The sequence below is a fragment of the Prunus mume genome, linkage group LG5 (genome assembly GCF_029339155.1).
Source record: "Prunus mume cultivar Tortuosa linkage group LG5, ASM2933915v1, whole genome shotgun sequence".
Lineage (NCBI taxonomy): Eukaryota > Viridiplantae > Streptophyta > Magnoliopsida > Rosales > Rosaceae > Prunus > Prunus mume.
This window is the reverse complement of record NC_142702.1, coordinates 26598920-26619159: the sequence shown is the minus strand read 5'-3', so window position 1 is coordinate 26619159 and position 20240 is coordinate 26598920. Positions and strand designations below refer to the sequence as shown.

The 20240-nt window shown below is 40.0% G+C and overlaps 4 protein-coding genes, 1 long non-coding RNA gene and 1 pseudogene across 5 annotated transcripts; 4 read left to right on the top strand and 2 right to left on the bottom strand.

Moving 5' to 3' along the window:
* Positions 1-3305: 3305 nt before the first annotated feature.
* Positions 3306-5088, top strand: LOC103332808 (HXXXD-type acyl-transferase family protein). The gene is made up of 2 exons (XM_089051473.1): positions 3306-4826; positions 4862-5088. Exons 1-2 carry the CDS (start codon positions 3572-3574, stop codon positions 4963-4965), a joined length of 1359 nt encoding a protein of 452 aa, XP_088907599.1. The 5' UTR covers positions 3306-3571; the 3' UTR covers positions 4966-5088.
* Positions 5089-8508: 3420 nt separating this feature from the next.
* On the top strand, positions 8509-9552 carry ABI4 (Integrase-type DNA-binding superfamily protein). The gene has a single exon (XM_008235561.2). The coding sequence runs from the start codon at positions 8509-8511 to the stop codon at positions 9550-9552; it is 1044 nt and encodes a 347-aa protein (XP_008233783.2).
* Positions 9553-12913: 3361 nt separating this feature from the next.
* On the top strand, positions 12914-13751 carry LOC103332806 (RING/U-box superfamily protein). Its single transcript, XM_008235560.2, has one exon. The coding sequence runs from the start codon at positions 13107-13109 to the stop codon at positions 13584-13586; it is 480 nt and encodes a 159-aa protein (XP_008233782.1). The 5' UTR covers positions 12914-13106; the 3' UTR covers positions 13587-13751.
* Positions 13752-14272: 521 nt separating this feature from the next.
* Positions 14273-14773, top strand: LOC103332805 (uncharacterized). Its single transcript, XR_514179.2, has 2 exons — positions 14273-14407; positions 14506-14773. It is a non-coding gene; the product is annotated as an uncharacterized LOC103332805 (long non-coding RNA).
* A 1220-nt stretch (positions 14774-15993) lies between these two features.
* Positions 15994-16886, bottom strand: LOC103333046 (transcription factor MYB73 pseudogene; annotated as a pseudogene).
* Positions 16887-18872: 1986 nt separating this feature from the next.
* On the bottom strand, positions 18873-20206 carry LOC103332804 (basic helix-loop-helix (bHLH) DNA-binding superfamily protein). Its single transcript, XM_008235559.2, has 2 exons — positions 19840-20206; positions 18873-19757 (listed from the first exon to the last, which is right to left on the bottom strand). Exons 1-2 carry the CDS (start codon positions 20176-20178, stop codon positions 19266-19268), a joined length of 831 nt encoding a protein of 276 aa, XP_008233781.1. The 5' UTR covers positions 20179-20206; the 3' UTR covers positions 18873-19265.
* Between the last annotated feature and the right edge of the window lie 34 nt (positions 20207-20240).

Genomic DNA, 20240 nt, shown 5'->3' with positions numbered 1-20240 from the left:
TCTAATGAGATAGGGTTTGCTAAAGAAATCGGGAAACAGATATTAAGGATTTGTTTAAACATCCAGATCCGACCATCCCATCTGTTTATAAGCAAACTTGAAGATATGGAATCCAAATAATTAATATAACAGGCGTACGTTACCTCTCCTTAGTCCCCTAGACTATGAACTTCTAATTTTTATATACATGACTTTTCATGGACGTCTCAAGCCACCTAATCATGTATATGTACCCAGTAACGTAACATTGCCCAAATTAATTACTTTATTGGTGTAATGTTAAGTCATGCATGTTTGATCGCACCTTAAGTGGAATTGGAGTGAAACAAGGAGAAGTAGTCAAGAAGGTTTAGGAATTAAGTCCAATTCTTATTATAAAGACAATAATTAACACAAAATTTCTATGGCAACTTCACTTTAACTTTATCGTATTAGTATTTTTCTTCTCAATATTGAAAGATATTTCCGACATCGAATCTCTTCTCGGCGGTTAATTAAGAAAAAAGATGGAGAATAAAATTAGGACGAGACAGCTTCACAGTTAAAAACCTAGTGCATAGAAGGGAATAAAAACTATGACATCCATGCAAGATGCACCTGGATCATCAGTACGTACCATTAACGAATCATATCTCAATCTCTGTGATGGGTTTTAATTGCAAGAGCGATTAAGATTCCGAGAGAGAGACTAAACTTTCTGTCATCAACTTTATGTGCATATCCAAGTAAGTAAATATTCTGCAGGAAGATTTAAAACCAAAAAGGAAGAGACAATCGAGGAAGACAAAGGCACCCAAACAGAGAGATTCATGGGCATCAATACCAAATCTACAGAGCTAGCTGACTTCATCAACTTTATGCAATATGTAGTCCATATCTAAGGGAGGAATTTATAAAAAGAAAGCCTGAAGCTGAAGGCACTATCTTTAAGGTTCACACACAGTGGAGGACGTCCTTTTTAAAGTAAGCCTGCCTGCCTATGTAGATTGGGATACGAAACTCTTTTCTTTAATTATAAACCTGCCTGCCACAATCTCTAGGACAATTAATACGTTATTTACAAACTAAATTCTCAACAAAAGCATATTTGAATCTGATTAAGAGCTAGCATCCATTAAGATTCTAGCCACTGAGCTTGGTTTGGCCTTTCAAGAGAATTGTTCTTCTTCTTTTTTCAACCTTTTTTTTTTTTTAGGGTCTGAGATTTTGGTTTTACTTTGTTTCCCTTGTCCGTGATCCTTTCTTCTCCAAATATGTCTAACTGAACCAAATTATTAAATAAGAAAAGAAAATCTGTGTGCGGTTAAATTTGTTGGCGCAGGACAACTCACCATGCCCCTTTTGTATTGGTCAAAAGTTCAGGGGGAGGGGAGGCTACCCTATTCCAAGGTCAGGATATACCAATGTCTCTTTGAGGACTTGTAGAGGGGGTCTTAGTCTTTGTTTTTTATTTTACAAATTACCCATCGAGAGGGATTGTCGGCAGTGGGATTCGAACCTAGATGTAATAAAGAGAACGATCTTTACCAACTCAACCAACCCTCGTTAGCACTCACCATGCCCCTTTTAAAGGAAGAATTAATAATGAAGAACTGTTGCAGCTTCAAAAGTCAATAGTTAGTCAATTGGAAATTTAGGATGGTTGTAATTATCTGGTGCTAAGAAAACCATTACTGAGTGGTTAAACACGTGATCAGTTATTTTTAAATTTTTTGGAAAACCATTCATATCACTAGCCTTCCTTTTCTTCAGGCTATATATAGCTTAAAGAATTACAACTTCCATTACATTTTGTCATAGAGTTCCTATATGAAAAAAGCAGTCAAAGGCTTTTATTGTCATGAAATAGAGAAAACATTGACAATGATTTTGCTGTTCTTGTTTGTATTGTACAAATAATGAATTATCAATATTAGTGAGATTTGATGAATTAATTAGTTGCTGACATGTTGTCTTACTTTTATAATGTCGGGTCAAAATAAGAAAATCTAAGAGATCAAATGTATTATGGGATTTATTTTTATCAATGAAATTCATTTATATCATCGAGTTCTTTATCTTATCAACACATAAACTAAATTTAACCTACCCCATTTTGTAATCATGATTCCGGCCATGCTGGTAACTAAACTATGCGGGAGGCACAATGCATCTCCACCACTTGCTACTTAATATATATGTTCCGAAAATATTGTTTACTTTACATTCAATAGTACATGGTTAAGTTTGTATAATATTAAACTGACATGACTTTCTTTTTGATAAACAACTAAAGCACTTCAGAACCACGTACCCCCCAGGAAAGGCAAAAACATTTCAAAGAGTTTGAGGAACGAAATGATAGATACCTACCTGCCTGCCTATACAATATAATAAGATTAAGAACCGAAAATTATTACTACTAATTCAGCTATGTTGCACTGCACTTCACTGCAGTAAATTTAGAATGAAAAAAAAAACAACAACTTTAAGACTAGACTTGTATTTTGACACGAGTGAACAGAGAGAGAGAAGGGAAGTGTTTTTTCTTTCACATGCGTTTTAGATTTTTGTTTATTTTTCAAGGTGATGAGATGTGTGGCACAGTGACAGTGGATCTTCCTAAAATGCCGTTCCAAATCATCCATATAATTATATACAGTATTTTCTTGGTCTGCAGGAATCAATGTCCTTCTTAGATTAATAACAGACACAAAATAATCGTAAAATTATTTATAGACCCCACCCACCCCAAAAGCCAAAAGCCAAAAGAAAAAGCCCGGTTTTCATCTTCCGTCCTTCATATCATATTTTCATATCCCAATCCCACCACCACACAAGCACACAAACACACAAGAGCACACACAGAAGCAGGTTTTACGTAATATTGGTATGATTGTATCAATATCTTTTTGCATAAGATACCCCAGACATGAAATTGACAGCAATCACTCTCCACGTCCCTCAGTTCCCCCTGCACTTGCACAGTTGCACTGCACCTCCCCATTAAACTATATCATAATTATAAATTTAAAAAATTACACAGATTATTATTACATGTCCAAATTAAACGCGCACATAATTTATAAAATCAGAACCAATAATTAACAGCAGCCGAGAGAGAGCTATCAGTCTCGGGAGTGGAGAGAAACTTTCATGCCACGGGAATAATACTATTTGTTATTTTCAGCTAATAACACAACGACATGTGATTTGATTTTTTCATATCTCATTGTCTTATTCACATAGGATAACAAAACAATGTTATCCCGTTACAACAAAAGTCTCTTTTTCTCGAGGACACCAAGTTGTCAATATTTTTTTGTTTTGATATTCATTTTCTCCATAAAGCGATACCCGGAGAATCTTGGCAAAAATCTTTCACAGTAAACAAACCAGCAAAACATAACACACTGCCGATGTCACTTGCTTCACCTCAAACCCTTCACCATATATTCCTTCCTGTCTGTCTCTTCTAAACTAAGAAAATCACACCAAAAACAAAACCCAAAATCCCCTCCTCCTCCTCCTTATCCACCACATTACCAAAAACCACTCAAACTAAGCACAGAAGAAGATAAACAAATCACTCATGGCAGGTTCTGTGCGTGTGAAAGAGGCTGTCGTCGTTGCGCCTTCCGAGCCCACCCCAACTTGCGTCCTCAACCTCTCAGCCATTGACTCGCAACTCTTCCTTCGATTCACCATTGAGTACCTCTTGGTCTACGCCCCTCGACCGGTCCTCAATCAGGAAGCCACCACGACCCGCGTCAAGACCGCACTGGCCAAGGCCCTTGTCCCGTACTACCCGCTGGCCGGTCGGGTCCGGCCCAAAGCCGACGGCTCAAGCCTCGAGGTTGTCTGTCGAGCACAGGGCGCCGTGTTCATCGAGGCCGTGTCCGACCGCGCCACGCTCTCCGACTTCGAGCGGGCCCCGCGATACGTGGCCCAATGGAGGAAGCTACTGTCGCTCCAAGTGGCCGACGTTCTCAAGGGTGCCCCTCCGCTCGTCGTCCAGCTGACGTGGCTCAAGGACGGAGCCGCTGCGCTCGGCGTGGGATTCAACCACTGTCTCTGTGACGGGATCGGCAGCGCCGAGTTCCTCAACTCGTTCGCCGAGTTGGCAGCTGGCAAACCCGGGTTCGCGAACGAGTTCAGACCCACTCCGGTATGGGATCGCCACCTGCTGGACCCACAACCGGTAAATCATGTAATGCCACGTCATCGAATTCCTAATGCGGCGAGTCACCCCGAGTTCAACAAGGTCCCCGACCGTTGCGGGTTCATGAACCGGTTCTCCAACGAACGACTCGTCCCAACCTCCATAACATTCGAAAACATATACCTAAGCGAGCTGAAGAAACTCGCACTGTCGACGAGTCGACTCAGCACCGAGTCGGCCTATACTTCGTTCGAGGTTCTCTCAGCCCACGTATGGAGGAGCTGGGCCAGAGCACTGAACCTAGCTTCAAACCAAATCTTGAAGCTCCTCTTCAGCGTCAACGTACGGAACCGAGTGAAGCCGAGTCTACCCGGCGGGTACTACGGCAATGCGTTCGTGCTGGGGTGCGCGCAGAGCAGCGTGAAGGATCTGGAGGAGAAGGGGCTGGGGCACGCCGCTGGGCTGGTGAAGCGTGCGAAGGAGAGGGTGGGGGAGGAGCACGTGCGGAGGGTGGTGGAGTCGGTGAGCGAGTCGAAGGCGAGTCCTGACGCGGTGGGGGTGCTGATCGTGTCGCAGTGGTCAAGGCTGGGATTGGAAAGGGTTGACTTTGGGATGGGGAGGCCAGTGCATGTGGGGCCCATACTGAGCGACAGGTACTGCCTGTTTTTGCCAGTCGGTAGTAAAAATAATAAGGGAGGGATGATGATGATGATGATGATGATGATGATGGTGATGATCAGGGGGAATCTGTGAAGGTGATGGTGGCTGTCCCCACAAGTGCAGTTGACAAGTACGAGATATTGGTCAAGAGCCCATACGCTTGAGGACCACTCGAACACGATTCTCTCTCTCCCTCTTTCTTTGCTTAGCTCACATGCGCTGACTTTGTATAGTTCTTTTTCCTGACTTATAATATAAACGGGGTTCCCTTGTGTTCCATTTTTTCATCCATGGTCCATGCGAGTGGTAAATTGTAAGCTGCGACGAGAACCGTTGGATCGGAGACTTATTAGAGGCACTTCAATTAGCGGAAGAATCTTGTATTTTGGTCTTGGATTTTGTCTTTCAACTGAATTTGCTTGTGATGTGTGCAGAGAGTTGAAAAACATAAAGCATCATAATGGATCCAATTCATATAGATGCTGCACAAAATAAACAACATGTTTAATTAAAAGGGTTTCAAGCCGGAATATGCCTAAACTGATTCCGATAGTAGAATATATATTGCTTAGGCCAATTGAGCAGAACGGCTTATCCTTTTTCATATACCAAGTTCGATTTCCCTCTTTCTCGTAAATTAGAATATCTTTAGAATATGGATTACATAAATTATAAAAAAAGAACTGGGACATCAAATTGCATAGTTGATTGGGTAAATCACGTACTTAATCATGTTGTGTTTTCTTTGTCATGCATTAGGGGCTGTGAGAAAATATTTGTACAGAGATCACATGTTCTGCAAAGATGTGAAGGGATTGTGGCCCATGGCAGGTTGCACCGATGACAGTGATTGTTAAATTTGTTTTGATTGGGCTCATTAGAACTCATCAGCCCAAATGCCGATATTGAACATGCTCAACCCGAGGACACTGAGTTGATGGGTTCGAATATTTGAATGCGCTTACCATATATCCCATTAGACTGCATTTTTTTTTTGTTGTAGCCATTTTTTATTTTATACAAGCAATACTGAGGGAAATGTGAATCGAATCTAGACTCAAGCGTATTGATAAATGCTCCTAACAACTTAAATTACAATCACGTTGCTCTCTTTTTCGCTTTCAGTTTCCTTGACTTGGGGGTTGAGACCTGGGAGGGCTTTGCTCCAATAGATCAGGGTTTATATATCTTTTATAAACACTGTGAATACATTATGGGAAAGGCCTATTCAATCTGTTTTGATGCGTTTTAGATATGTTGCAGGGAACGTGGTATAGGTTGTACAGATAGATTGTCATGCAATTAGAAGGAAAACGTAATTAAGAAATTATATGAGGGAAAAGCTACAAGGTTGTGGTTCAAATTGGAACAGCTCCCCACTAAGCTTACAAGCCCACCAGACCCACCCACGACACGACAATATATAAGCAAGCTGCTCAATATTTCCAAAAGCTCACCTAATATCTTTTGCATAAAATATTAGGGTAAGTAAATTTTGCAACAGGGTATCGTATCGGATGACAGAAATTGTCCCTCTTCCTTTCTCTATTTGGGTGGTTTTTAACAGTCCAACAGGTTCCATTTATATTGGTTGCTGTGGTACTGCCTTCTGCCTCTGCGAGTTCCTAGGCGCTGGGCTGGACACCACATGCTTCCTGCCTGCTCCTAACTATTCCTGCACTTCCTCTGGCCTGCGGACACGTCATCCCCTTCATGCAAAATTCCTCCTCCACATTATATTCTCTCTCTTTTTTTCATGAAAAAATTTAGGTAAAGTGCTACTCCATTTCAGGCTAAACCATATCAAGATCTGTTTGAGGCATTATAGAGGGAGTCTAGCCTATTTTTTGAATTTTACACTCACTAAAAGGAATAGTCAGCAACGAGACTCGAACTTAAGCCTGAATAATAAAGAGAATGATTTTTACCAACTCAACCATCACGACATCATATTCTCTTAATTGCCTCCATATATTGGTTCCGTAGTATACGTTATCAATTTACACACAACATATATACAGTATTTTACAATAAGTCATGCACACAACAGTTACACCCTAAAATATAATTTTTTAATGCAAACCCTAAAATATAATTGAAACATGATCCAATCTTTATATAATTTATTTTCATATATATATATATATTGAACTTTTATTAAGAGATTCTTTAAATAAGTCTATTTAAAGAATATCCTTGTAGGGCCCATCACATTGTTTTTAATTATCCAAACCATCTAATTTTTAGTCATTCTCTCAAAGATCATATATGCAAAAAATCAGTTGAATCCGAAACCATTAGACTACTCAATTAGAAAATTATTATTTTAGTCTATTTTTTTGAAGTATCATGTTCATTTATTTTGTTGCTAGCAATTAGATTCCTTAATGATTTTCAATTTTTTTGATTTTCTTGTAAGGATAATATATGAATGAAGACTCGAAAAATAGACTGTACAATTTGTAAGTATCCTAAAGAATGTCTCTCAAATGAAATTATTTAAAGAATTCAGACTGATATATATATATATATATATATATTGTAATTAACCATCAGCTTGGATATTAGGTGCTTGTCTGAGAGTTGTCATAGAAAACACGGAGAGGCGCCGCATGAAGACATACTGGGTGTAATATGTAGCTTGCCATCGATATATAAATATATGCTGTGATATTTTGGCTCATGAATTAATAATGATAAGGATGTATCATATGACAGAGCTAGGGTTAATATATCATATGACAGAGCTAGGGTTATTAAGTATCTAGGTATGAGCAATAATGCTCTTTATCCTATTAGCTTTTAACCAATTCATGACCTTTCTATGAAAAAGCAATTCAAAAGCAATTCAAAAGAATTTGAATCCCTTTTAAGCAATTCAGATTTCAGATGAGTCAGTCAGATGGCCGACTTTGAGGACCTTGAAACAGGCCTAGTTCAACTTAATTATAACCGGGGTTGATCAAAATTTCTCTTCCCAACTAATTTCTGGCACGGGGAACTAGAACAGGAAGGCTCCTTGTCCCTGGGTCAAAAGACAAAGTTACTACGCCACCCACTAATTCCAAATTCAACGAAATTAATGTAACCAGAAAGTAAAAAAGTAAAAAGTAAATTACTCATGATGAATGAAGAGTATCGAACATGATCATCCAATTTTTGTTTCAGATTTGCATAAGAATAAAGTGGAGGCTTTTTACAGAGATAATTGAACGTGAACATGACTTTTTTTTCCTTCTTCTTCAGAAAAGAAGAAACTTATAAAAACATTCAAACCCTAGGAATGAAGGAAATAACACACAAAATAATAAGTAAATGGTTTCAAATTCCAAAACCAATGTGCGCACTGACACCTGAACCCGGTCTGTTACTTCACTGGACAGCAATCACGCCCTCTCTCTCTCTCTCTCTCTCAGAGACTCTATCAATATTCTGTAAAAGAAGAGAGAAAAAAGAAGAAGAAGAAAAGCGAAATATAAATATAAAAGAGGAAGCACCGCCCTATTCGACCATTAACAGAAATGGCATTGAAAATGAGACCCAATATCAGAGAAACTTTCTTTCTTTCGACTAATCGAGAACACTGAACGAGGTAGGGCACGTATAGTGTCTCCATCCATCCACCTTTGATTCTCTCCCCCAAAAACCAAAACCAAAACCCCCCCACTGTTTTCAATCCTTTAAAGCGCTCGCCGCAACTTCACCCTATGGAAGACGAACACCCCCTCTCACCTCCAGCAGCCCCACCTCATCACCCTCCCCAAGACAACGACAACAACAACAAAAGCCCTGACTCAACCACCGCCTCCACCGCCACAACACCAACAGAAACCACCAACAAAAAGTGCAAGGGCAAGGGAGGCCCCGACAACAACAAGTTCAGGTACCGCGGCGTGCGCCAGCGCAGCTGGGGGAAATGGGTGGCCGAGATCCGCGAGCCTCGTAAGCGGACGCGGAAGTGGCTTGGCACCTTCGCCACCGCCGAGGACGCAGCCCGGGCCTACGACCGGGCCGCCATCATCCTCTACGGTTCCAGGGCCCAGCTCAACCTCCAGCCCTCCGGTACCAACTCTCAATCGTCCACGCGTGGCTCCTCTTCCTCGTCCTCCTCCTGTAACTCCTCCAGCCAAACCCTAAGACCTCTGCTTCCTCGCCCCTCAGGGTTCGGCCTTACCCTCCCTTTCCCCTCATCAGCCCACCCGGTCCCGCTCATGGCATCGGGGTTCGTTCCGTATGGTGCTGGTGTCGGAGTTTACGCTAGCGTCGCTGCTGCTGCTGCTACCTCGTCCGTACAGCTGAGTCAGCATCATCCTCATCATATTAATATGAGAGACCAAGATAATCTTCAAAATAATCCATTATTGCACCAACAACAACAGCAGCAGCAGCAAGTTGCGGTGCAACAATTTCATCATCAGTACCCGGTATCTGACGGTGGCCGTGGTGACACGTCAATCTCATATCAAAATCCAAACCCTAGCCATGATCAATACCAAGAACTACTTCATCATAATCAAAACAATCAGGCCGATTCGTGTTCTTTCGATGACGGGAATTCGATTATGGGCTCCGGGTTGTCTCTGTCGTCTTCGCAACCCATGCCCGTTGCACCGGGGTGCTCGGATCCGATGAGCGGAGTGGGACCTATGTCTCCGTTAATGTGGCCGTTGACGAGTGAGGAAGAGTGTGCGCCGAGTCTTTGGGACTATGGTGATCCTTTCTTTTCGGATTTTAAAGGATTTGATTCCTGATGATGAAGAATTCAAGATCTTACATATATATTTATATATATTTATAGTTCTGCATGTCTCTTTTGAAGAAGAACAAGAGAGATACAGTAATGTACTCAATTCCTTTCAAAGTTGAAGCTTTATATGTCGACTGGGCTTGCATGCAAGGTTTCACAGTGATTTTGGTTTACAAATGGGTTGATGAAGAGTATTAATTTACAAGATCGGCCAAAACTTGCTTGCGCTTATGGAGTTGATGAGACAACAGTGCTGGGAATATGAGTTTGATATTCACGAGGTTACAAAAGGCATACCGAAGTATTGGATTGAAGCTGGTGGTGATGGATTGAAGGGTTTGGCAATTGATAAATGATGATGCTGCAGAAAGATCGATCTAAGGTAAGGTTTTCTTTTTAATTTTCTCTTTATAATATCAGATTATTATTAAATACATAGGGTGTTTTACTCATTTTTAGGATAGGTTGGGACAAAAGAAGAAATTCGATCGATCGATCCTTCTTATTTTATTTTTCGTGAACTGAGGAAATATTGTATCCTTTTCTAAAGAACATATATATAAAAAAATCAAAAACTATATTAATTAGTTATCTCATTTTCTTGATCTGAAAAGGAAATTTGAGGTTTAGTGTGTAATTAATTGTGTGCATTAGCAACAAGTTAGTAAGGTTCTCTTTCCTGTAAAATTTGTTGGTGCCTTAAATTTGGCAAGAGCTAGTCTTCCTATTTCTTTGGACTTTGGTGCGCCTCAAAACCAAAGAAAAAGGATTAGTATCTCTGCTTCTTAAGATCTGTCAAGACACTCATCAAAGCATCAATCTTCAGGTATGACTTCATCTTGTCAGTACAATTAAGCTCTTTGTGTAAGCTTTTATGTTAGCTTCAAAATTTAGAACTTCATTCATAATTGTCAACCTACAAGTAGATATATATATATATATATATATACTATGCATGTATATATTGTGAGGTTCATAGTTCACTAGGTAATTATTGTTAGCCAATTTCTTGACAACATAACTTTTTTGTCCTAACGGTTGTTTAACATATGGTATTGCAACTTTGGTTCGAGGTTGTCTAACATAGTATTCGAGCTCTAGTTTGACTAGCTCCTTAGTTCGAATCCTCCAAGCCCCATTCCGTTATATATGTTTCGAGTGATTTCTTGTACGCCTAGTGGTTGTCTAACAATTAGAAATGTCTCGAAGTTTAACTAAGTACCCTCTTGATAATCTTTAACTTGTATATGATCAATATTTGGTATTTCGTTGAGCTAGATAGAAGTAGCAACTAATTTGCGTGCAGTGAGAGCATGCATATCTCATGGGACAACATAAGTTGATCCAACTGAGAAGATTTGAGCCATGCCTGCGTCAATTGCTACTTCTTTGCTGTGATGTTTACTTTAGATTTATTAGTTTAGGATGTACGCATTCTCAATCGTGACAAAACAAACTTTTGCTTATCGTTATAATTATTTATATTTGGACATGGATTTATGTTATATTGTATAAATTAGTACTTGTGTAATGCACTACAAGTATTGATGTGAAATAAGTGATCGATGTTTGGTATTTGAGGGCAAGAAAGACAATTTGATTATTGAATGTCTGTATTTTTAGGTTAGGCCCAACCTCAACCGTAGCCGTTGTTTTCAATTACTTGTTGTGAGCTGAGCTGAACCTAAAGTTGTTTGCTGTTTTCCTCGTTCTAAAAGGTTGATTTGAGTGAGTTTGGGCTGTTATCCTGATAGATAGAGAATGTCCTTTCAAAGATTAAGGTGGCCTTTCGTTTTCTGGATGGCTAATTTCATTCTACTTTCAATAGTTTCCTACCACTATAACTTGAGTGTTATTCTTACAAGGCTCCTCCTACTTTGCTGCTCATAAGTGCATGTAAACCACTATAAGTGTGTCACAAGTACACCACTAAATTCTTACAACTTGGAAATTCAAACTATTTTCATTCATTTCATTGTATATATTATCTTCGTAGTATTTCAGTTTTATATTCTGGGAACATAATCCAACAACTTTGTCGACTTTATATGGCAATATCTATAACGGTCCAATGCTAAGTTGATTTCAGGTGACGCATGCTTTCCATCAAGTAATTTCCCAACTTGGATTTCTTCTTGTCCCCTCATAACAATCAATTGTAATTTTTATTTGAAAATGCCAGACTTATCACATTTTTATACCACGTTGTATATCGGGCACCTCTATTAGAGAGGTGGTATACAATGTGGTATAAAAATGTGGTAAGCCTAGCATTACCCATTTTTATTTACTATCCGTATGTACCTCCGAAGCAAAGTACTAATTAATTACTTTATAATATCTCGGTAACTATTGACAACAGATTGAAGGACAAAAGCATAATTTAAAAGAACGATAGTATTTTATTGATAAGATAAACAAAACAAATACAAATCAATTAAGATGCCGAATATGAATACAACTTTTCTCTATTGATCAAACGCAACAACACCCAGAAAATGATTAATATTCCCGAATCAGCAACTAGAATCACATGTACCATATGTATGAACACATAAAATGAGCAGTCAGTTCAATGATTGGCGATATAAAGTTTTGTGAATGTTCTAGGCTTAGAGTACTATATATATATATATATATATATACAATAATGGAGAAAACTTGATCGAGTTGAACTTTTCTTCATAAGGTAAAAGACAGAGATAACCCAACTTATCTTTTGCGTTGATTAGATTAGTTTCCTATTTTATATTCAGATGGATTAATAACTTAAAACTTCCGACTAATAAACATTTGCAACACGCAATTTTGCCAAAAGAGAGAATGGAGGACAAGAAACACCCAAGACCTCTCCAATTTGACGGTAAAAGTAAAAAGTAAAAAAAAAAAAAAAAAGAATTTTCAGAGAAAACTGTCTGAAGACTACAAGACCAAAAATGAATAAAAATAATACAAATTTATAAATAAACTCAATTCTGGACATGTATTTATAAAAAAATCCAAACACCATTTAAACATAGAAATATACCCAAAATCAACAATTGTATCTTTTTTGGGTGTGTTTATAAATGAGTTTTGAGTGTGTGTAATGATGAGTTTTGAGTGTGTTTATAAAGTGTTTTGGGTATTGAATTTTTTTTATAATTTCAGCTCTTATTTTGGGTGTTTTAGTGAAGCTCCCTAAAAATAAAGGAGAAATTTCATAAAAGGAGGCCCAGAAAAATAAAAATAAAACGTGAATAAGTTAATTTAGAGGATAAAGATAGCAAAATTCCAAGTAGTCAAATGTGGGCCCTCATCCAATGGTAGAAGCCCAATGGGTTTGCTTACAGAAATATCTTATTCCGAAAAAGAATAAAAAATAAAAAAATCATTCAAGAACTGTGTAAAGCCACTACTCTCTCAGCTGTCTTCGAGCAAACAATTTCGCCACCAAACCAACCAGCCCCTACTTACTATATAAACCCTTCCTCTTTTGCTAATCACATTCTAATCTTACTTAAACCCACTTCAAATCTTCATTAATCAAAGGCGATCCACCGACCTTCTAAATTCCAAATGGCTTCCTCCTCCCAACAATCTCAGCCCTTCGACGGCCACTTCACGGTGCTGGACGACACCCAGTTTCATATCCGAGGCCGCACGCTCTTCTTCGTCATCGTCCTCTTCACCGTCGTCCTCCTCGTCACCGTCCTCTTGCTCTACGCGCGCTGGGTATGCCACTACTACCCCAACACCTCCTCCTCATCCAACGCGCCGCCCAACGCGCCGCCGCAGAGTCAGCCCAAGGGACTCGACCCCGCCGCCATCCGAACCTTGCCAATCGTCCTGTACCAGCAATCGGATCGGGACTTGGAGGCTGGCGGCGGCGGAGAGTGTTGCATATGCCTCGGGGTTTTCGGAGATGGCGAGAAGGTTAAGGTTCTGCCGAATTGCAGCCATTGCTACCACTCTGAGTGCGTGGATACGTGGCTCGCGACTCGGTCGAGTTGCCCGCTGTGTCGAGCTCAACTCCAAGCTCAGTCCACTACTTCCTGATTTTGCTTGGGTTTTTCCTTTTTTGGAAATAATTTACTCTATTTTTCCTTTCTATTTGGATAATTTAATTCATTGTTATCCTAGATCTTGTAAATTATTGTAAAGCAGAACTGTCCTTTGTGTTATCGTCTTTATTTGGAGATATTTTAGAGCTTTTTCTTCTTCTCCTTTTCCTACTCTTGTCGTGGTTTGATTTTCCATATATTTTATTGCCTGAGGAAACTAGACGAAGATTGAGGCATAAAAAATGAATGCTTTGTTCTTTCCCTATAAAAATAAATGCGTTGTTTATACATTTGGCGGCATATGTTCAACGAATGCCCTGAACTTAGTCAATTTCCTTCTTTTTCCTTAATTTGATTTTTCTAATACAAGGGATATTAATTTAATTTATAATAGAGACTCGAATTTGCTCTACTGTATTGATCAATTGATCAAATTCACGTCTTAATATTTTATTGAAATTTTTTTAAAAAAATTTGAACTTTTTGGTTATGCGAAGATCGGGCTTCTAAAAAGATAAGTCTATTTTACTCCTTTGATCGACCCAAAATCCTAATTTTTTAGTTGGCCCAAAACCCAATCTGCTCATTGCCCTAAAACCCAATCCTCAACCCAAAATTTGAGGACGGTAAGTAATGGCCCAACCCAAATTCAAAACCCGACTTCAACATTAGGGTTTCTTCTTCTAATATAAATAGTCGCAGAGCGCTAATATCCAGACCCTCTCAAGATACGATAACTTCTTTTCTCCGCAGCCTTCTTTGCAGAATTAGGGTTTTGAAAGCGAACTTCGTTTCATCGTCAGCATGAGAGCCAAGGTAAGAGCTCCATCTCCTTTCCCTACTTGCGCTTTCTCTTATTCTTTGTTATCCGTTGGTTTATTGATTTGTTTCCTCTTGTTTTGTGGCGTGGGCAGTGGAAGAAGAAGCGCATGAGGAGGTTGAAGAGGAAGCGCCGAAAGATGAGACAGAGATCCAAGTAGTTTTGCCGCCATCCACCATCAATCGACGTCGTCTCTCACCCGATCCCCATGTTTTGTTTTCTAATCAAGTAATCAGTACCGATTAGTCAGCTTGTAGTCGTTGTGTACTTTTGTGATTCTCTCAGTTTGAACAATTTTTGCTTAATTTCAGTCAGCTTTCAAACCATATTATGAGCTTTAAAATAACTGATTTTCTATCTGAGCCTTGGTATCGCGATTTTAAATTCTGATGGTGATGATGGATCTCTCTTATATATGCGTTGATGATTTAAAATATTGTGTCCCGAGTTAGAATATACTAGTTGATGAATGTTCTGTTGCGATAGATGCGAGAGGGAAATGTTTTATTTACTGGTGTTGTAGGCTAGTGTGAGAAATGAACTGTTCAGATATCGCTGTCTATTTGCAAGGTAGAGATGAATTTTTAGGACTTTGATATTAGTACTTGGGCTCCATGGAAGGTGATCTATGTGTGGGGCGAATGCCTAGCCCTTGTTGAGTAGATATGGTGTTTCATGTGGCGATTGCCTTCCTAGCCTTGTTGAGTAGGCATGGTTTGTGTTCTAGGATGAATGACTTGGCTTCATTTGGACTTGTTTGCTTTGTAAGTTGATTGAAGTCAATTACGATAGTGGGTACGTATATTTTGGATAGGTTGATTGAATTCTGTAATCGAAGTTTTGGATTGGGTTGGACATGATTCTGTCATCGGAACTGAAAGAGGTGTTTTTGGTAGGTATGATAGAAAGCGTCAGTCTTGGTTAGGTTGTTTTCACCAGTGTGTATGGCTTGGGATGGTGTATAGTTAAGACTATGGTAATAAGCACAAGCATGCGTTTTTGTATGAGAAATAGGTTTCCTGTAAAATTTCCATGATCTTCCACTTTTGGTTTGTGCAATGCTATATAATACATGCCTTACTAGCAGTTCTTGCTTGGTAAGGTGTACTATGTATAATATGAGTTTTAATCTGTGTGTTGAATAGCTAGTTAGACGGCACTCGTTATTGCAATTCTGTTCTGTTTTACTCTTAAACGGAGGTGGAATGGAAGACATGCGAATGGTTTTGTTTACCTTCCGAAAGCGATTATATCCTCCGCATAAGAAATGGAACTACATGCTCTGGTTGAAGGAAAAGTTATAAATCGGCAACTTTATGTGTTTCCATATTGATATGCCTACAACAACGCCATATGCAAATACACACTGAAAACCCTGAACAGAATATGTGGTTAATCTTTGTTGTGTCCGCAAAGTATGTTTGCATTGCCTGCGGATTATTGCATCCTTAAGATTTCAATCAATGTCCTCGGACGGTTTTAATTTTGTTGGTCGATTGGAGTACTCATTTTCTTTTTGCTATCCTATTGTGATTCACGATCGCAAATAAAACTTGGGCAGATTGCTAAACTGAAACCCAAGTAGTAAGAGTTGGTAACTAACATCTGATGATGATGCTGATGCATATGAAGATTTCCAAGTTCACGCCTATTATGAAAGTGAGAATTCACAACCCAACAGAGACCAAAAGATAATGAAAGAAGAAAATATTCAAGCGTTACGGATCATTTTGGAGCGCTGCTGACTGAAGCCCAAACGACGTGGGACCATCCTCGGCCCGTAAGCTATCAACGTAATTCCTCACCTCCTGGGCTATCATCCTCTGCATGATCGTCAGCAAACACTTGTCTTCCATCTCCACAGCACATTTCCCCTCGTCATCATGATCCTCGCTCTTCAAAACGACCTCGTTTTCCTCCTTCTCGCCAGGTGGCGACAGCGTCAGCGACGTCTCTACCACCCCGTCCCCTCCCACGTCCGCTTTAAAGCTGTCGGGCTCCGGCGACACCCTCAGGCACTGCCGCTTCATGCCCGGCTCGTACCTGATCGGCGCGGCCGAGTTGGAATCGGACGACGCCGACGACAACTCGGCTAGTTGGCGACGACGCCGTAGCGTGGAGTTCCAGTGGTTCTTGATGGCATTATCTGTTCGGCCGGGGAGGAGGCGGGCGATGGTGGCCCACTTGTTGCCGTGGAGGGCGTGGGCCCGGACGATAATGTTGTCCTCTTGCTGCGTAAAGGACTTGTGCTGGACGGTGGGGCTGAGCTGGTTGCACCACCGGAGGCGGCAGGACTTGCCGGAGCGGCCGGGGATGCCGGTGCTGATGAGGGACCAGTTGCGTGGGCCGTGCTGGGCAACCAGCTTGATGAGCGTGGAGTCCTCTTGTGGGCTCCACGACCCCTTCACTCGATCCTCATCACTGTTGATCACGCTCATGATGATCATCATACGACGATGATGATCAGAGGGGGAGAGAGAGAGAGAGGAGAAATGGATTGTGTGAATTTGAGAATGGGAAGGGAGAGAGGGGGGGTTGAAGAGTGTTTTTAACCGTTTGAATGGGGGGTTGGCGACATGCATGAACCGTAAAACCGCTCTGATTCACATAACAGAAATTAACTTGAAACGCGTTTCTTTCCTTTCTGTTTTTTGGTTTTTTAATTTTATTTTGTACCATAATATTATTATTAAGCCTCTGGGAATGCTGGGTTTTTTTGTTGTTGTCAAACTTGTCTGGGTTTAAGAAGGTAGGAGGTTATAACTTCCATCGAGACTGATGGTTGTTGTCAAACTTCTCTTTTGATTATAGAGCTCAATTCTCTAGATCAATCTGATCCGTCAGGACTGATGACTTCGATTTGAGATGGATGGTGATGATGGTACACACACACGTAAGAATTAACAGAAAAAAGAAAAAGAAAAAAAAAGAGTAAGGGCAGTTTGTTGAATGTAGAGTAGGATAGTGTAGTGTGGTGTGGGATGAGAAAGAGAGGGAAGTGGGTAACGGCTATCCGTTTCTTAGTGGAACGGAAACGGGACGGAACAGGAGTGTGAAGCAACTACTGAACTGCTGAACCGAGATTAGGGGTGGATAGTATGGTCATGTCATGGATCCGTTTGTTAAACAGTTAAAAAGTAAACTATATTATTATTATTAACTCACCTTCTGGAGTAAATTACGATGGAAAAAGAAAGTTGGTAGACAAGTTTAATTCTACAACATGACATCAATTCCAACTACTACACTCGAAGGCATCGAATTCAAAGTTTGTGACCAAAAAAGATTGAGGAGAGTTGAAATAAGTAGATGTAGATAACAAAGTGGAGTAGCTAAATGCATTTTTTTATTATTAAGAAATTAGGTATATAATCATTAACATCTCAAACCTCAATTGCGTCAAATTGGAGCAGTAGACTCAAAATGGCACCTTGACAGATTCACCAAAAAGGGGTTATATTGAGGGGTTTAATACAACCGTACAATAATGACTCTGTAATTGATCGGGTGATTATTAGGCCCCGTTTGGTTCATGAAAAAGGAGACTTGGGGATGAGAAATCAATTACTTTCCCATGTTTGGTAAGGCCAAGCATGAGAAATCGTTTCCTAACCCATGGGAAAGTAAGGGCGAAAGTGAAGCCATCTTCCCAACTTGGGTTTTGTTTTCTCTCTTCATGGGAAAGTTTGGAAAAATGAGCCAATATTAAATAAACATTTTTCATGATAATTTTGTCCCCATTAACAATTACAATAAATCACTAAATGCATTCTTTTTTATATTTGATTTAATATAGGTATAATTGAAAATGTATACAAACTTTGTTTTCCATTCATACTCAAAACAAACATGGGCAAATGTGGGAAAGAAATCTTCCATTTCCCATCTCTTGGGAAATGACACGGGAAATGATTTCCCTTCAAATTCATTCCGTAAACCAAACGAGGCCTTAAGGATTCTGTGTCATTATTGCCTCCCTACTAATGGATATGGACGACCATATAGATACCCATTTAGTGTTTAGCGATGTGGTGGTGCGGTGGTAATTGGGTCCAAGGAGTACCCATTGTCTATCCCTACAATACAAGCACCCTCTTCCTTTTTTGCGTCCAAAGGCGATATAATTTTATTGATAATGTAGGATGAAAACAAGTACCAAAAACAAAAATAAAGCTATGTCTTAGAGGATTAGGCGAACATTTCTACGCATAAAGGTGTAGGGGTTGTCGGACTACCTAGGTAGCCTATCTTCACAACCGCAAGCGAGAAAAGGAACCTTGCCACTATTAGAGCGCTCCACGTCCCCCTAAGATCATACCAGTGAAAAAATTACTTGTTACAATCCTCGTACAAAGCATCAATAATTAAATCTGGTGATTCTTCAAACCAAGTAGTAGTCGATCCATGTGTGAAGCAAAGCATGACAAGCACCCTCTTCTTATTAAGCAATTAGAGATAAACTTAGGCCAAAATAACATAAATGCAATTATTTGTTATCAAATTCCAAAATTGCGTACAATTACAAGATGCCAGCTAATGCAACTTGGCAGAAATAAGCAAAACATCATATATATTTATTGTTCAATCTAATCATGCAAACTTCTCTTCTTCAATATGGTAGGAAGCCACACATGATAAATCACCTCCTGCTCCTTCTTTGTTGTGCCCACAGTTGCCTTATTGCCTTATGCATGCCCCCAAGCTTATAGCTTAATCTCTCCACATGTCAATACAATCCATGATTGAAGCATGCCTCCCAAGGGAAGAACACAAAGAAAAGAATAGAGACTCAATGTACTCTATAAATCACTTGATTCACACACACTTCAAAAAATCTTGGGAACAAAATAAGATCTAATTTGGGTATTGAAATGGCAAGAAAAACCTCTGCCTCTTGCTTCTAATTCGACAGTTTGGTGCCATAGATGATGCGCAAATTTTACTCAAAATCAACTTAAGTGACTGCTTGAGAGTGCTTATGCAGAGAGCCTCATCTTCTTCACCATCTTTACAGAGGACCAAAACGCTTTTGATTCTGCCACCCACACTTGCCATGTCTGCTCTCACTGCTGTCAGCTTTAGGCCTTTGAGCACTTGAATGAGCTCCGAGAACAGTTCTGGCCTGTCATCGCAGCAAACAGATGCCCTTATGACGATACTGCACCTGCTTTTGTTCATATTAATATTGTTGCTGCTGGAGTTTGCAGCAGCCTGAGCAGGATCAGAGTCGATGGTTATTTCATCCATTTCAGTTGGAACCATGAAGGCTTTGCTGACTTCCATTGCTTTTCGCTTTAGATCCTTCACATGATCGATCACACTTCCCAACAGAGCTGCCTTGTCCATCTGTAGAAACGTCGATATGTTATGTTGTTAGACAGTTAATTCTCGAGAATCGAGAATTATTAAGTGATATTGTACTAAGTACCTTGTCGGACTTGGGAATTAGTTTCCTTAGGGTTGCAAGCTGTGCATTGATTCTATCTCTGCGCCTTTTCTCTGCTTGGCTGTGGCTCTTTGAAGCAGTTGCAGCCCTGTCTTCTTCATCAGCACCTTCAGCTGCTGCAGACCAAGAATTTGGGAACCCACAAAACTGGAATTGGGTAGAGCTGGAGGCATGAGGAGGCCATGGAAGTGGAAAGCTGGAAGACTCATTGCTCAGCGCAGCAGAGTTGTAGGGAGCCCAGGTTGCCCCTTGAGGACCAGCACAATAACAATTCTCCATAGCCAAAAACAACCAACACTTCTCTAAAACCTTACTCTCCATCCCCTTTGCCTTTTATCTCACATCAAGATCTACTGTTCATTGCACTAATAATGTGTGATCTC

Bases quoted from the DNA above. Each gene is read 5' to 3' on its own strand.
- LOC103332808 (XM_089051473.1), top strand. From the start codon at position 3,572: ATGGCAGGTTCTGTGCGTGTGAAAGAGGCTGTCGTCGTTGCGCCTTCC. The intron at 4,827-4,861 runs ATAATAAGGGAG...ATGATGATGATG, and splicing joins TTTGCCAGTCGGTAGTAAAA to ATGATGATGGTGATGATCAG.
- ABI4 (XM_008235561.2), top strand. From the start codon at position 8,509: ATGGAAGACGAACACCCCCTCTCACCTCCAGCAGCCCCACCTCATCAC.
- LOC103332806 (XM_008235560.2), top strand. From the start codon at position 13,107: ATGGCTTCCTCCTCCCAACAATCTCAGCCCTTCGACGGCCACTTCACG.
- LOC103332804 (XM_008235559.2), bottom strand. From the start codon at position 20,178: ATGGAGAGTAAGGTTTTAGAGAAGTGTTGGTTGTTTTTGGCTATGGAG. The intron at 19,758-19,839 runs GTACTTAGTACA...ACGTTTCTACAG, and splicing joins TAATTCCCAAGTCCGACAAG to ATGGACAAGGCAGCTCTGTT.